Genomic DNA, 13,974 nt, shown 5'->3' with positions numbered 1-13,974 from the left:
CTGATAGTGCCCAAGTTCCCTAGAGAATACTTTTTCAACAATCAAAAATCAAACCATCGATCAACGACTCCTAAAAATGGCTGCTGTGTCACAAATTCAATAATATTTTAAACTTTGGGTAAATGCGTCGAAAAAATGTTGCAATACGATAATCCGGGTATCGGAATTTGGCTGTTTTGAAAACGCCTTCAAATGCGGCGTGATACCTCACGCATTCCGGAGAGTTCAAATAGTTGTATCATTGCGCCGTAAGAATGTGACGGAAGATTTAAATGGAAATAGCCTCCATGCACGCTGGGCGTGTCGATTTCCTTTGATATTTTTGCGCTTAAGTGCGCTTCAGCTAGAATTGTATTTACAAATGGGTGGTTTTTCTACGAGGATTAAAAATAAACGAGTGGTACGGAATATAACAAAAGAATATGAACTATGCAAAACGATAATCCGGGTATCAGAACTTGGCTGTTTTGAAAACGCCTTCAAATGCGGCGTGATACCTCACGCATTCCGGAGAGTTCAAATAGTTGTATCATTGCGCCGTATGAATGTGACGGAAGATTTAAATGGAAATAGCCTTCATAGTGGGACCACATTTTTCGCTTATTTTAGAGAGGATGTATCCGTACTTGATATCTCCATGCACAGGTAGGCTCTATTAAAACGTGTTTACAAACATGGTTCCTTTCAGTGGCAATTTTCATGGATCAGTTACTTAATTTAGATCCTTCTTTGCTAGAGTGGGCTCTAGGGAATACTGGATCCCGCAGAGATCCTAGGGACCAATGGTTGCGACGCTGAATGAGAAGGGACAAAACCTTTAACGGTTATCATCTGCTTTACTTGTTGTCAATCTTGACATAGTTACGGCTAGTGTTCGAGAGACTATTTCGAATATAATACATGAAATTGGTTTAGAAAGGGGTAAATTGAGTTTTTACAGCGATTGAAGCTATTAAAACCCTATTTTTTATTTTGAATAATATTGGTGGATAAAGTACAAAACCACATTATCTCCATCGCGGTGTCTCAAAATGTCCGCAGCTATTTCATTTTTTGAAGACAAACAGGTCAAATGTATAGCTCGAAATTGTCAGGTGCAGAATATTCCAATAACAGAGTAAAAATCAGGAGAGTTTCCAATAAATTAAAATGACTAGTTTCTCAAAGAAAAAAATAAAGCGCGACAGGAAGGCTGCTCTGTCGCAAACAGAGATACGTGGTTTCGCACTTTAGTCATAAGTGGACCACATTTTGCCATTAGGAACTATAAATTTCGGCCCGGTTTAAAAACAACGTATGTGCCATTAGTTTCCCTATGCACCTAAGTGTTTTTTTTTTCAGATGAGACAGAATTTATAGTCTCAAATTGCAAAATGCAGTCCAAATATGCATGCAACGCCTGCAATTTTTTGCGTGCTGAAGGCTTTACCAAAAGTTTTAGATAGTCGAGCCAATCATACTCAATCGGAAATTTGACCTTGGGCAGATCGGAATAATATTGTGGCAACCTTAGCGAGATTGTGAGCATATTTCAACAGTAAGGTTGGCCTGAGAATCTTGGTACAATATACCATCAATACTGGATATATAACCTTAGTATTTTAATATTGCACCAATATTAGCAACATTAGAACTCCAAGGTCAGGTGGTGCTCGGTGATTCCAAGATTGTCACAATGTTGTCACAATATTGGTTATACAATATTGGTAAACTAATACTGTCGTAGAGTTATGTTTTCAATATTGCAGTAATATGTTAGTTTTAACATTGGCACATTATTAAAAAAAAATACTGAACATAGGCTTCTGCTTATAATATTGACACAATATTAGGAAAACAAAATTGCTAAAATAATATCGAGACGATGTTATCTCTGTGATACTGCGGTATTGTTATTAGGTTAACATTCAATTAACGTTAGAACAACAAACATTTTAGGCTTCTGTTCGTAATATTGTCATAATATTGACACAATATTGGATATCTAAAACTGCTGAATTGATATTATGCTAACATTATTTTTACAACATTATGGTAATATTCGCACTTTAACATTGTCACAAGATTAAGAAAATAAACATTTTAGGCTTCTGTTTCTAATATTGTCATAAGATTAACACAATATTGTGCGCTGTGAGCACAATTCGACCGCGTTTGCTATTTCCTCCACCAGGGCGCGCTCGCCGCGGATCTGCCGTTGCGGTCCCTTTAAAGGCAAATTAAAGGGCAAAAACTGCGACCTTTCGCTTTTTGACGTAATAGGCACATGATCCATAGGCGTCTAACCCATCTTACCGATATTCTTAGGCCAAGGGCTCAAATGGAGCTTTTTGGCAACGGTCCGCGCGCGGCCGCCCCGTCAATGGGGCTGGTTCTGGTTTCGCCTGGGCAGTGCCCGTTACAAGTGGGATCCAAGTTGAATAATGCAGCCAGTGCAAGCAGCTAAGAATATAGCTGACTTGAGAAGGTTCCTCGGCACTCCAATGTTCCGTGTGCCTACATCAGGCATTGCGACGCTATGAAAATTCTTCCGCGAGGACGGCAGGTAATTCGGCGTTCTAGCGCCTACCTTGCCTCAGAGGTAAGATTGGAAATCCAAGCTTGTCCCAGAGGTATAATAAATATCCTGCCAATACTATGGCAATATCATGATCACAATATCCGCTGAACAAGCTTGGAGCAACATTATTAACACAACGTTGTCACAATATTGAATATTCAAGTTTGTCTCGGAAGTAAAATAATGTCCCACCAATATTGTGGCAATATTGTCAGGATAGGCTTGGAGCAGTCTTACAAACCTAACCTTGGCACAATCTTTGAGCTCAAGCTTGTCCCAGAGGTAAAATAAATGTCCTGCTAACATTGTGGGAACATTAGCAAGATAAGCTTGGCAACTCTATTCAAATGTGAAAAAATGTCATACTAAGCTTGTACCAAGGTCAAATTTCCGATTGGGATATGGACCCTCTACTGGATCCATACTGTCACTCTACAAAGCGAAAAATACTCAAAATGAGAGCTGTTTCCTCGAAATGCGTCACAATTTATTGAAGGGACGGAATCGTCCTCGAAAGAAGAGCCAAGAAAGACCGGAGAATCAAATTAGGTCGGAAGTTCCGGAAATTGGAGCTAAAGAAGCCCTGCTAAAACCCTGACCGCGAGTGGAGACGAAGAAATCGCTGCGCGTAGCAGGAATTGCGTCTGCGAGGAATGAAGGGGCGGCGTCAGTGCCGAGCGACCGGCCAGGGATCCGGTCTCATCGTTGGACGTGGGGATCATGAGCATGACAGGAACCAGAAGTGATCTTCAGTGACTGGGTTGACCTCGCGACCTTTGAACCGTCAGTGCAACGGTGATGAGCCGTTACCAGGTAAATAGTTTGCTCCTGTCCGCAATGCTACCGCCGTCATTGTGCAGAGCGCGTCCACCCACGGTGCGTTCCATCCAAAAGGTATTCCATTTATCTAATGTGATGGAGCCGGCAAAAGGGCTCTTCAGATGGAAACTCTAACTGTTCAGTGAGAGAAACCTACCGATTTGGAGTTGAATATATTAATTTTAGGTGCCGACAGTTTCTAGACACACTTGAATACCATATCGGGACAAAAGGTATTATTATTCTCCCGTACAACGCAAAAACGCCGTAAACGCCATTTCAAATTTTTTGGAAATAATGTATCATAGCAGAAAACTTGTGAACCTTAGGAAAATGTTTTTACGGAATTATTTTGCAAATACTATCAAGAACTTAACTTCAAAATTTGAGGTGTATAGGGAAAACAGTTTTAATTTTACGAAGTGTTAAATTCCGAAAAAACGCGGGAAAATCTTGATGGATTTACGGCGTTCCTGCTTAGCACGGCAGGTTATCGATGATGTCAAAACCGTTTGATATAAATCGTTCATAAAATTAAGAACAGCACTGGTAAACTTCATCTGGGTTCACATAAAAATTGCAATTTATCGCTCTCCAACTTTGAAATACGCTCAAAGGATTAATTTTCGAGTGCACGCTTTTTTGCGCGAAATCACGCTGAAGTAATTTAACTCTAAACTGTGAAATCCTCTAGCCTGATTAACACAGTGGAACGAAAATACTAAAATTCTTTTTCAATTCTTTTTTACTATACAATTGCAATATTTTTATATCACTCGGTCGATAAATGACGAGTTTACACAATCAAAAGAATGAGTTGCATATGTGGAAGAAAGGCAGGCAATTTATAATGCATAACAATTCGCAACTTATTTAAATTTCATTGCATTGAATTTCAATAAGAGGAGCCCCTTCAATTGGTGAATAGACAACATGCACAACAATTCGACATTACATAGCAACAATTTCAATACGTGATTGCAATTTTTTGCAATATGTGAAGAGTAGGAGTTACCGCGTTTGATTTTTCTCCATCCTAAGAGCTCTTTTGTCTGACTCTATCACGAATCATGTATCTAATGGTATCTAGAAGATACTGACTCAAAGCTTCAAATTTCGTCTTTTCCTGGACCAAGGAATGAAACATAATTCCAAAATTGCAAAACTGACTCAAACAACTCAATTTATTATAAGAATGTACCCATGCAATTTTTATCAGAAATATTTGTAATTTTTACATAAGATGAGCGGCCTGATGAATCAGTAAAATTTTCAATGAGAAATGCCCAAGATTCTTCTCCGGTAACAATAATGCGATTCGCAAGGGGAAAATCGGTAACATTGAAATGAAGTTACGTTCCTTCGTGAGGGCAACGATGATTTGTACTGCATTTTTCAATAAGGAACTAACATTCCTGGCTCGTAGAAAAAAACACCTATCTGCATGAGAGAACTAATGGCACATATGTTGTTTCTAAAATGAGACAGAGATTTTAAGGTTCCTAATTGGAACATGTGGGTACATATTTTGCATACAAGAGACACAGCCGACTAGGTTGACTACTCGGTAAACTTGTAGAAGAATCGCTCGTGAAGCAGTCTAAATGCTGAAATTTTGGATCACGGCCGAAAATAAGGGGACGAACATTGGATCGAGTCAATTAGAGAGATCGGACATGAAATGTTTTACTAAAACTGCAAATTTTGATGGTTATCTCGTCACGTTTTAACTTGTAAGGGGTGCCCGTAGAGGAACACCGAAAAAAATAATATGCTGTTTTAGCATCTAGGATGTCAAAAATGTGTCTGGTGATCCCAAGATGCTGCCTTTACTGCCCCTGCAGTTGAATTTGCATTCACAGGATGTAAAATTAACTGCGGGGGCAGTAAAGGCAGCATCTTGGGATCACCAGACACATTTTTGACATCCTAGATACTAAAACAGCATATTATTTTTTTCGGTGAAAATTTCACGAAGAAACCGGTGGAACCCCTTCTCGAACCTCAAAATTTCGTATAAACGGAGTTATAAGCCAAATTTTGTCCGACCTCTCCTGTTAACTCGATCTACTGTGGAGCGGGGTGGGAGACCCCTCAGTAAGCTGTTGACTCCGCTGAAAAAATTTCGATCGATCTTCGGCCCGTGTAGAGAAAATGGGATCCTGGCTCTTGACAAATTTAATAGCAATGCTTGCTTTTAAGATGCAAGATTTAAGGTCGAAATTTAATTGGTCGCTATAATTTATTTTTTGTTTCCTTCTCGCTGATATTCGATCACGAGTGTGTTGCCGGGAGGGGGGTCTGTTCCCAAGTACTGTTTCTAACCACTTGGACCAAGTGCTGAAATTCAGTCTTTCTGAGTGTCGCTCTTGCCGACAGGTGGCTGTCGATTAGCTCGCCCGCCCGCCCGATAGGTTTTGGTTTTCGTGATTTGCCCTGGTCAGAAATCCGGCCAAAATGAAGCTAGACGAGTCCGTATTTTTTTATTTCGGTAAGTCCCTTCTCGTTTTTATTTCGGAGGAAATTTTTTTAGATATTGAAACTTTCTAAGCACCGTAAAAAAATGGAATTTGGAACCGTGTAATGACAAAAACTGGAATCGTCACAATAACAAAGAAAACAGATTCCTCGGCAGTGTAAGCTTAGACAATTATGTACCGTCTGCGTCTACCCTGATAAAAATACTAAGTTTTACTACAACGCAGAGACAGCAGAAACGCGTATCTTATTTGCGGTGTTTCCAAATTTCTGCTCCCTTTTTTTCTTTTATTAGAGTACAACAACTCACCCTCTATTGCTTGATGGATTTTCCCTACTTAGAGATGAAAAATTAGGGAAATTTTCAAGAAATGACGTTGCGTTTTTTAAATGTAGAAAATGCGGTATTTCAGGAAGTCTGCAACGTCGCAAAATGAGAGACGCGTTCCTGCGGTCTCACCGTCAACTTGCTTTTGGAACTTAACAATGGGCCTGTTGCAAACTTTTGCTAGAGCAAAAATAAGAGTTGTTTCTTATAGATAATGCCTCAAAAATCACGATGAGCGCATCGGCAAAGTCTGAAATGCACTCATAATTTCACAATCTGCGTAAGAAATTTGCGTTTTTTCAAGCTTCCCGCTTCAAAAACGATACTACGGCACAAGTGAACATTTTGTTAGAGGAGTCGCTCCATCGTCGGCGATATTCATCATGGCCGACGCTTGCACGCAGTTCCGCGCGTAATTCAAGGAGAGTTCAAGGTCAATCCATTCGGGCGTGGAAAATATGAACGTTAAAACACGCCAATTGTTATCTGGTCTAATCCAGTTCAGGTGTTATCTCGACCCATCACACGTGTTTTGGCGGATTGGCGTCGGCCATGATGAGTATTGCCGACGATGGAACGACTCCTTTTACAAAATGTTCACCTGTGCCGTAGTATCGCTTTTGAAGCGGGAAGCTCAAAAAACCGCAAATTTCTTACGCAGACTGTGAAGTTATGAGTGCATTTCAGACTTTGCCGATGCGCTCATCGTGATTTTTGAGGCATTATCTAGAGGAAACAACTCTTATTTTTGCTCTAGCAAAAGTTTGCAACAGGCCCATTGGATCGCAAATAATGCTAAGGCTAACGTATTAGTCTCTACCTACTAGTGTCAGCTTAGTGCGTACGAGTTCTGATCTCAATAATCAGCAATGATATTCGTCTTTATGAGCACTGAGCTGACACTGATTAAAACTGATCTTGGTAGTATCTTGCACTGGTCCTCACTATTCTTTGACACCAAAATAAGTGTTATTACGACGGTGTAAGTCCCCAACCACGTACGTAGATTTGCGACGTTGCGGACATCCTTTCATATACTTTATTTTTTAAATTGAAAACTGCTCAAGGGCAACTCTTAAAAAAACTTCCGTGATTTTTCTCCTCGAGGCGAAAAAAATTCTGCGAAAACTTCAAGGAATGATGTCGATTTGTGATCCTTTAAAAAAGTAAAATAGGAGCGGAGATTTTCAAACCTCGCAAACGAGATACGTGGTTGTGGACTCACACCGTCGATTGGGCGCTGACCTCAGTGGATGAAAGCTGTTCCAGAGGCAAATTGTGTTTTTGCAATTTGTAGTAGGCGATTAAGGACGTGATTTCTCATGCAAAGTGTAACATATTTCCCATGGAAATGAGGATTTCCCCCTGACAATGAATTTTTTCTAGTTTCGACAACTAAGAACAATTCGTTACTACAAAGCAATTCTTGTTTTCACAAATAAAAATTCAGTTGACATGACACATCGCCTTGACGCAACGGTCATCCTTCTCAGCAGAACTAAAAAACCCCCGGTGGCGATTCTTGAGAGTTTGCAGCACTCTTTTTCCTCCATTTAAATGCATGTAAAACAATCGATCCTTAGTGAGGCAGCATATCTCATCTAAAATCGAAATTTTAATGGATTTAAATGGAGGAAAAACAGTGTTGCCAATCTGCAAAATCGCTACTGGCACTCGCCAGGCCGTTCTTGAAAGTGCACTTCAACGTGTAGTTTCGGAGCACATGTTTAGCTACCGTTCTCAAGGCAGCACGCGATACGAAGCTGGCCGAATAACTGTGCTATGTTTTCAAATATGTCTGTTGCTGCTTTTAAGACGATTCGCGTAACTCACGTCTGCAACAACAACATTTTAGCTACTTCCCATGAACTAGTCTCTGAGGATACCACGTGAAAGAAGTTAGTTTCAGGGCTTACTTTTTTCTCTCTCATTTGTAAAGTTAATTCGCGTCATTTGATGGGCGGTGTCAAAGCTATTTAAGCTTCAACCTGATATGTCTCCGTGGTAACAGAGTTCTATATACATACGCATTGTAATGCTATAAACCCGTGTGAATAAAGTCATATCCACAGCATTTTTATGAATATTGTTATTATAAAAGTGAATACTTATTCAATAGTTCTGATTGTTGCTAAATGTACGCAACAGGCGGTACCCAACTCGCAAAATTTCGCGCAAACTTCAAAAGAAAGAAATATATAGCCTAAAAGATCAAAGGGAGAGTGTCGAGACTCACCCCCAAAGGTGTAAATCCCTGACATGAGACGAAACATTTACATGAGTTTTGTTGACACCCAAACTAGGGTTTTATGAGAGGAACTATAGGCCTATTATTATAAGAACTATAGGAATTTTGAGGATTGTTCTTTAAAAATTTCGCAGTAAACGTCAAAAGTATTTTTCCAAAAGGGGGAAAAACACAAAAAAAGGACTACTTGTTAATGCACGTCGAGGGAAAATACAAATCTTGCTCAGATCCATAATTTTTTGGATTTTGAGGACCAGTAACGTTGTGATACATGTATACAATTAATGCATTGACCGTAGAAAATTGACCATGTCGCGATAAAAATCAGTAATGGTTCACTTCATCGGTGCAATGGATGACGCTGATATTGAGTTGAGGCATAAGAGGAACAAGCTAAGCGCCCTGAGTTAGTTTCACATGTGACAAACCCTAAGCGAATTTCGCTATAACGCCGGGATGCAACTATTCGGGCTCTACGGATGTCTGTGTTGCATACGCACGGAGGTGAAGGCGTTTCGGCTCTCCGGACACTCACCGCTTCGTTAGCGCAGGGGAAGACTGTAATGCGAAGATTTAAAATGATAGAGCGTCTTCAATTTTTCGTGTATATTACGAAGATATCTCCTAGGCATGAACAGTCGCTCCAAAAATCATGCTCAGCACATCGCTAAATCAAAAGTGAAGCACAAAATGGACCGCATTAAACTGAAAGGAACCAAGCCACATCTGCTATTGCCAAATTTAATCGGGCAATTTAATTTTTCACATGAAAACGGTTGTGCGGATTTGTGAGCAAATTTCAGTGAATTTTCTCCATAATACGAAGCAATTCATTCAAATTTGCAAAGGAATCTGCACAGACGTTCTTTCGTTTAAAAATGTAATTTCCCTGTTAAATTTGGCAATAGCTGGTGTGGCTTGGTTCCTTCCTGTTTAACGCGGTCCAAATATACTCACATTTTACGCTTGGGTGCAACTATTTGTGAGTAGTGGATTTTTTTGTAAAATGAACGAGGTATCGAAGGCGCTCTGTAGTTTTGGATTCTTGCAGTATAACCAACTGCACGGCCGCGAGTGAAGTAGTAAGTGGCGAGTGCCTGGAGAATCAAAACGCCTTCAACTACGTGTGTATGCAACACGGACATCCGTAGAGCTCGAATAGTTGCATCCAGGAGTTATGGTAGGATTCGCTCATAGTTCGTTGCATGCGATACTAACTGAGGACTGAGGGTGGTTTGCTTCTTTCTCTCACATCTCAACTTATTTCCAGCGTCGCCCATTGCACCAATAAAGTAAATTATCGCTGATTTTTATCGTAACATCGTTAATTTTCTGACAAATGCATTAATTCTTCAAATGTATTACAAAGTAGAGTCCTTTCATACTGAGAGTCAAGTCAACCCCCCTCATGGAGTAACAAACAGAAATAAAGATTACACAAATTGTCAGTTTTTCGTAATCTTTGATCGGAGATCGCAGCATCCCTTTTTATTTTTCGTCACGTCACGCGTCACACATGCCACTGGTCTCGATTAAGCTGCGTTAACTCTAATCGATTCTTAGCGGTTTTTTTCGATAAATATCGATTGTTTTTCATACTTTTAAGCAAATGAACTTCATTGTTGCCAATTTGTGAAAAGCCGACCGTTTGGACAACGAGCTGCGGAGGAAAAGCTTTCGGTCTGACAACATCGCATTTCCCTACGGCACCCATGTTCTAGCAGCATGTTTGGCGCATGCTCCATTTTTCTTTACTTGATGCTCCCAACTTGCGCCGTCGGCGATTATTTCTTTTTTCCCAGGAAGAACAATGGTTCCCCTCCCCCGCTGACTAGAAGTCGGCCGCAAATCAGGCTTTGGCTATCGTTGCCATTTTCACCACTATAATTATGTTATGAAAAATCAGATTTTTCTTTAACCTTGCTCCAATTGAGAAAGAATTCTGCTTATAGTTATAAAATCGTGTTTGATATTGCGAATTACCCGCGAGCGATGGATTCATCTTCGCCAAGTTTCCACGGCTACCGTTATATTCCGATCGAAATTTAGACCAAAAATAATTTCTTTGCTCCATTTTGGTCCTTCTCTAGATGTGTTGCGTAAAGGAGTTTCTGCGGCAGAAAATAGTTAATTTCCATTTCTCTATCTAAATTAGAAAGCCTTTGGAAATATACATTGAAGTTGGGAGGATCTACATGAAAGTTCTGATTTTCCCTCTAGCCCCTCCGAAAAAATGAATTTTTGCAACTGCTTCAGTCTCCTTGATAAGATGTATCTAGAAAACTCATCTCTGCATATATCTTCCTGAGATGTTGTTAGTTAGTTGTTTTTAAGACATCGCGACTCAGGCTATTAAGTCTTTAAATATTTGCAACAAGTGGAGCAGAACGACGTATGTAATTCCATTTGAGGAGCTTGGAGGACAAGGCGCATAAGTGCAGTTTTTGCTACTTATTTCGAGAAACACTTGTTTGAAGTTTCGAAATTACATGAATCCTTAAGGCGGAAAGAAAGTTCAAATTGACTTTTGGATGCTTAAAAATTGCAATTTGGGAGCGAATTTTTCGCAGAATATGCATTCAGACTAATTTTACTTGAAAGCATTAATATCTCAATTTTTTCAAAAACTGCACGAATGAGCCTTGTCCTCCAAGCTCCTCATTTGTAGATGTCGCCGGCTTGAATTTCCGATCGCTTCTAAATCCAGCTCACAGGCAACAACTCCACCTGAGAGTGCAAAAAATTATCAATTTTAAACTTAAAGTAATCTTTCTTTATGGACTTACCTATAATTAATACTTACACAATACGTGAACTTTTCGTGCTAGATATCGTCCACTTGAGGTTCCCCTTCAATTTTGCCTCATAGGCAACAAACATACTGTGGTATAAAAAATACTGCGGAATGCTCTCTCAGCACTCTCAGATGAAACAGTAAAAAATGTGCGAGCAAATTCTCTATCGGTAGGTATCGTCTATCGGAAGTTCGCCTTCAATTTGCTGCATAGGCAACAAGTCTACTGAGGAGCGTGAATCTATTCGAAAAACACAAAGCGATCTCGCTCCATAAACGTTGATAAAATCAATAAACCTTGCGTAAACTTTCGTTCATTTGAGGTTGCCTTCAATTTTTCCGCATGGGTAACATAATATATACAATGGAGCAATCCTATTGGTTGAAACAGGTGGTCATTATGGACTGAGAGGAGAAATGATGGGTGAACTATCTCTCGTGGGTTGCCGTTAGTTATTCTAATCCTTACCTCTTTTCGTTGCTCTCCTGACGTAAGCACGCATCTTGATTTCCACATGCGCCCCGGAAAGCACTGAAGTATATGGACAATAGGGTTCACGTGGAAATGGAGTTACGTCCTTACGTCAAAGGAGCGACATTTTGCCCATTGCAACGACCTGCTTCCACCAATAGGCTCGCTCAATTTTCCCTTTGTCTGTTTTGCCCATAACTCGGCCAATCAATTGGACTACATTTTGCAATTTGGAACTATAAATTCTAGCCCGGTTTAAAAACAACGTATGTGCCATTAGTTTCTCTATACACATACGTGTTTTTCCAGAAGAGACGGAATCTATAGTTCCAAATTGCAAAATGCAGTCCAATTTCAATAATGAGCCCGTTGAGAAATGTGGAACCAACTGCATCGTGATGCATACGGAGTTCTTCCGGAAAACATCCCTTGTCTGCCGAAATACTTTGTCCCTTTCTGTGAGACTGGATAGCTCCATTTACGAGTTAAGATTCATCCCCTTTGCCATTCGTGGACAGACTCCAGTTACCATAAAAAAAAGACGTTGACATACAGATTCCTAAAATCGTACGATTATTTAATTCCGCCGCCTATTGTTAGCTCTTCCGATCTCGTTTTAACAGCAACCGCAGAGACGTTAAGAGTGTCTTGGTCTATTATAAGTATAGGTAAAGCACTCGTTTCGCCATGATAATAACCCGACACTCGTACTTGAGCACTTTTATTTCTTGTCCAGATAAGCAGATTGAGAAAGCCAAGTGTTGTTATCGTATAAAAACATGACTTCTTGTGAGTGCCGAGGGTTGTCAAGTCTTCCATCGGGTCGTTTATTTCTATTGGTCGTTGATCACCTCGCGGATATTCGCACGGATTTTAGCGTACTTATTCGCCTTCCAGTGAGCACAAAGTTTGCATCTCGTGCTAAAACTCAAGACTAAGACCGTTCATGGGGAATTAAACGTAAGATTACGAAGGAAAAGAAGAGCGATTACTGTAGAGTTTGGTCGAAAAATTGGATTTTGAGATTTAAGTGAAATAAATAGCGGTACACGTACGTCCGTGGTCGGTCAAATCTAGACTAAACTAGTCAGCAGGGGTGATTATTGAAATTGATCGACAAAGCGATAGACAAAGAAAACATTTGGAGCTATCCTCTTGGTTGAAATGGGTAGTTTTCATAGACTAAGGGAGAAAATGAAGGACTAACTATCGGGTCCCTCATGGGTTTCCGTTACTTAGTCTATTACCTACCTCCTTTGTCCATTGCAACCACCCGCTTCCACCAATGGGACGACTCCATAACTCTTTTGTCTTCTTCGTCTATAGCTTTGTCTATCAAGTTCAATAATCGATCCGCAGACCTAGGTCTGATAAATGGATCGTTGGTCAGACCCAGGTTTAACCGGGAGAAAATTATGCTTGTAGGTAAACGAATGGGATAGCTCCATTTTCTTATCGTCGTCTTTTTTTATAATTTTGTCTCTCAATTTCAATAATCAGCCCGCAGAAAGACTTACAAAATGACAACTAGACGAGAAATCAAGAAATAAGATCGTGCTCTCTCAAATGACACACGAGTTAATTTCTGCGTTACGCCTTCATTTTAGAGGGTATACTACTAAAAACCTCGGTGCGACAATAGTTATCTGTTCGATTAAGTAGGCGTCGGCGTCGCTTCGTCTGCATTCGCGTGTCTAAAATTCATATCGGCCCAAGAGAATTTTGTGAATTAATTCACTTGTACGAGATCGGTTCACATGAAGATTTTGTGCGGTTCTTTGAATACTAAAAATACATGTTTTTGGGGAGAAATTCTGTGCGTAAAAATGAATCGATTACGTCAGCTTATGAGAAAAGCAATGCCATTTTTTTGGACCGAAAATTATAAGGAAGCAGAATTGACGCAAAAAGGGGTAGGTATGTCATTCATACTCAGTACGTACATTGTTGTCAATATGTGCACGTACAACTCAATTTTTAGGGCCAGTTAATTAAAAGTAAAATGAGAGTCATTTTAAATCCACACAGACCCTTTAATTCGCGCACAGTCATTTTAAATTTATTTGTTTTGTTTTTTTAAATTACAGGGATTATACTATTCCGCATATTTTACGTCAAGGGAATTTCATCATTTTATCTCCTCATCTCATTTCTCACAATCAGTTTTCTTCCTTTCATGGAAACGAAGCTATTAGAAAGCAGGAACAATTACACTACAAAAACAGGTGCCTCCGACACCGAGTTAAATCATGTTTGCTCCTCCTACGTGGTCTGT

The 13,974-nt window shown here is 39.9% G+C and overlaps 1 protein-coding gene across 1 annotated transcript in view; it reads left to right on the top strand.

Annotated features, from left to right (window-relative positions):
- The first annotated feature begins 5,720 nt into the window (after window positions 1–5,720).
- LOC109043751 (transcription factor HNF-4 homolog) overlaps window positions 5,721–13,974 on the top strand; it is a 55,320-nt gene continuing 47,066 nt past the window's right edge. Inside the window, exon 1 of the mRNA XM_072299963.1 lies at window positions 5,721–5,870. Coding sequence (XP_072156064.1) covers window positions 5,837–5,870 — 34 coding nt within the window. The 5' untranslated portion in view covers window positions 5,721–5,836. The remainder of the gene's footprint in view (window positions 5,871–13,974) is intronic.

The sequence above is a fragment of the Bemisia tabaci genome, chromosome 4, assembly GCF_918797505.1.
Source record: "Bemisia tabaci chromosome 4, PGI_BMITA_v3".
NCBI classification, from domain to species: Eukaryota; Metazoa; Arthropoda; class Insecta; order Hemiptera; family Aleyrodidae; genus Bemisia; species Bemisia tabaci.
Note: the sequence above shows the minus strand (reverse complement) of the source record. Positions and strands in the feature narration are given on the sequence as shown.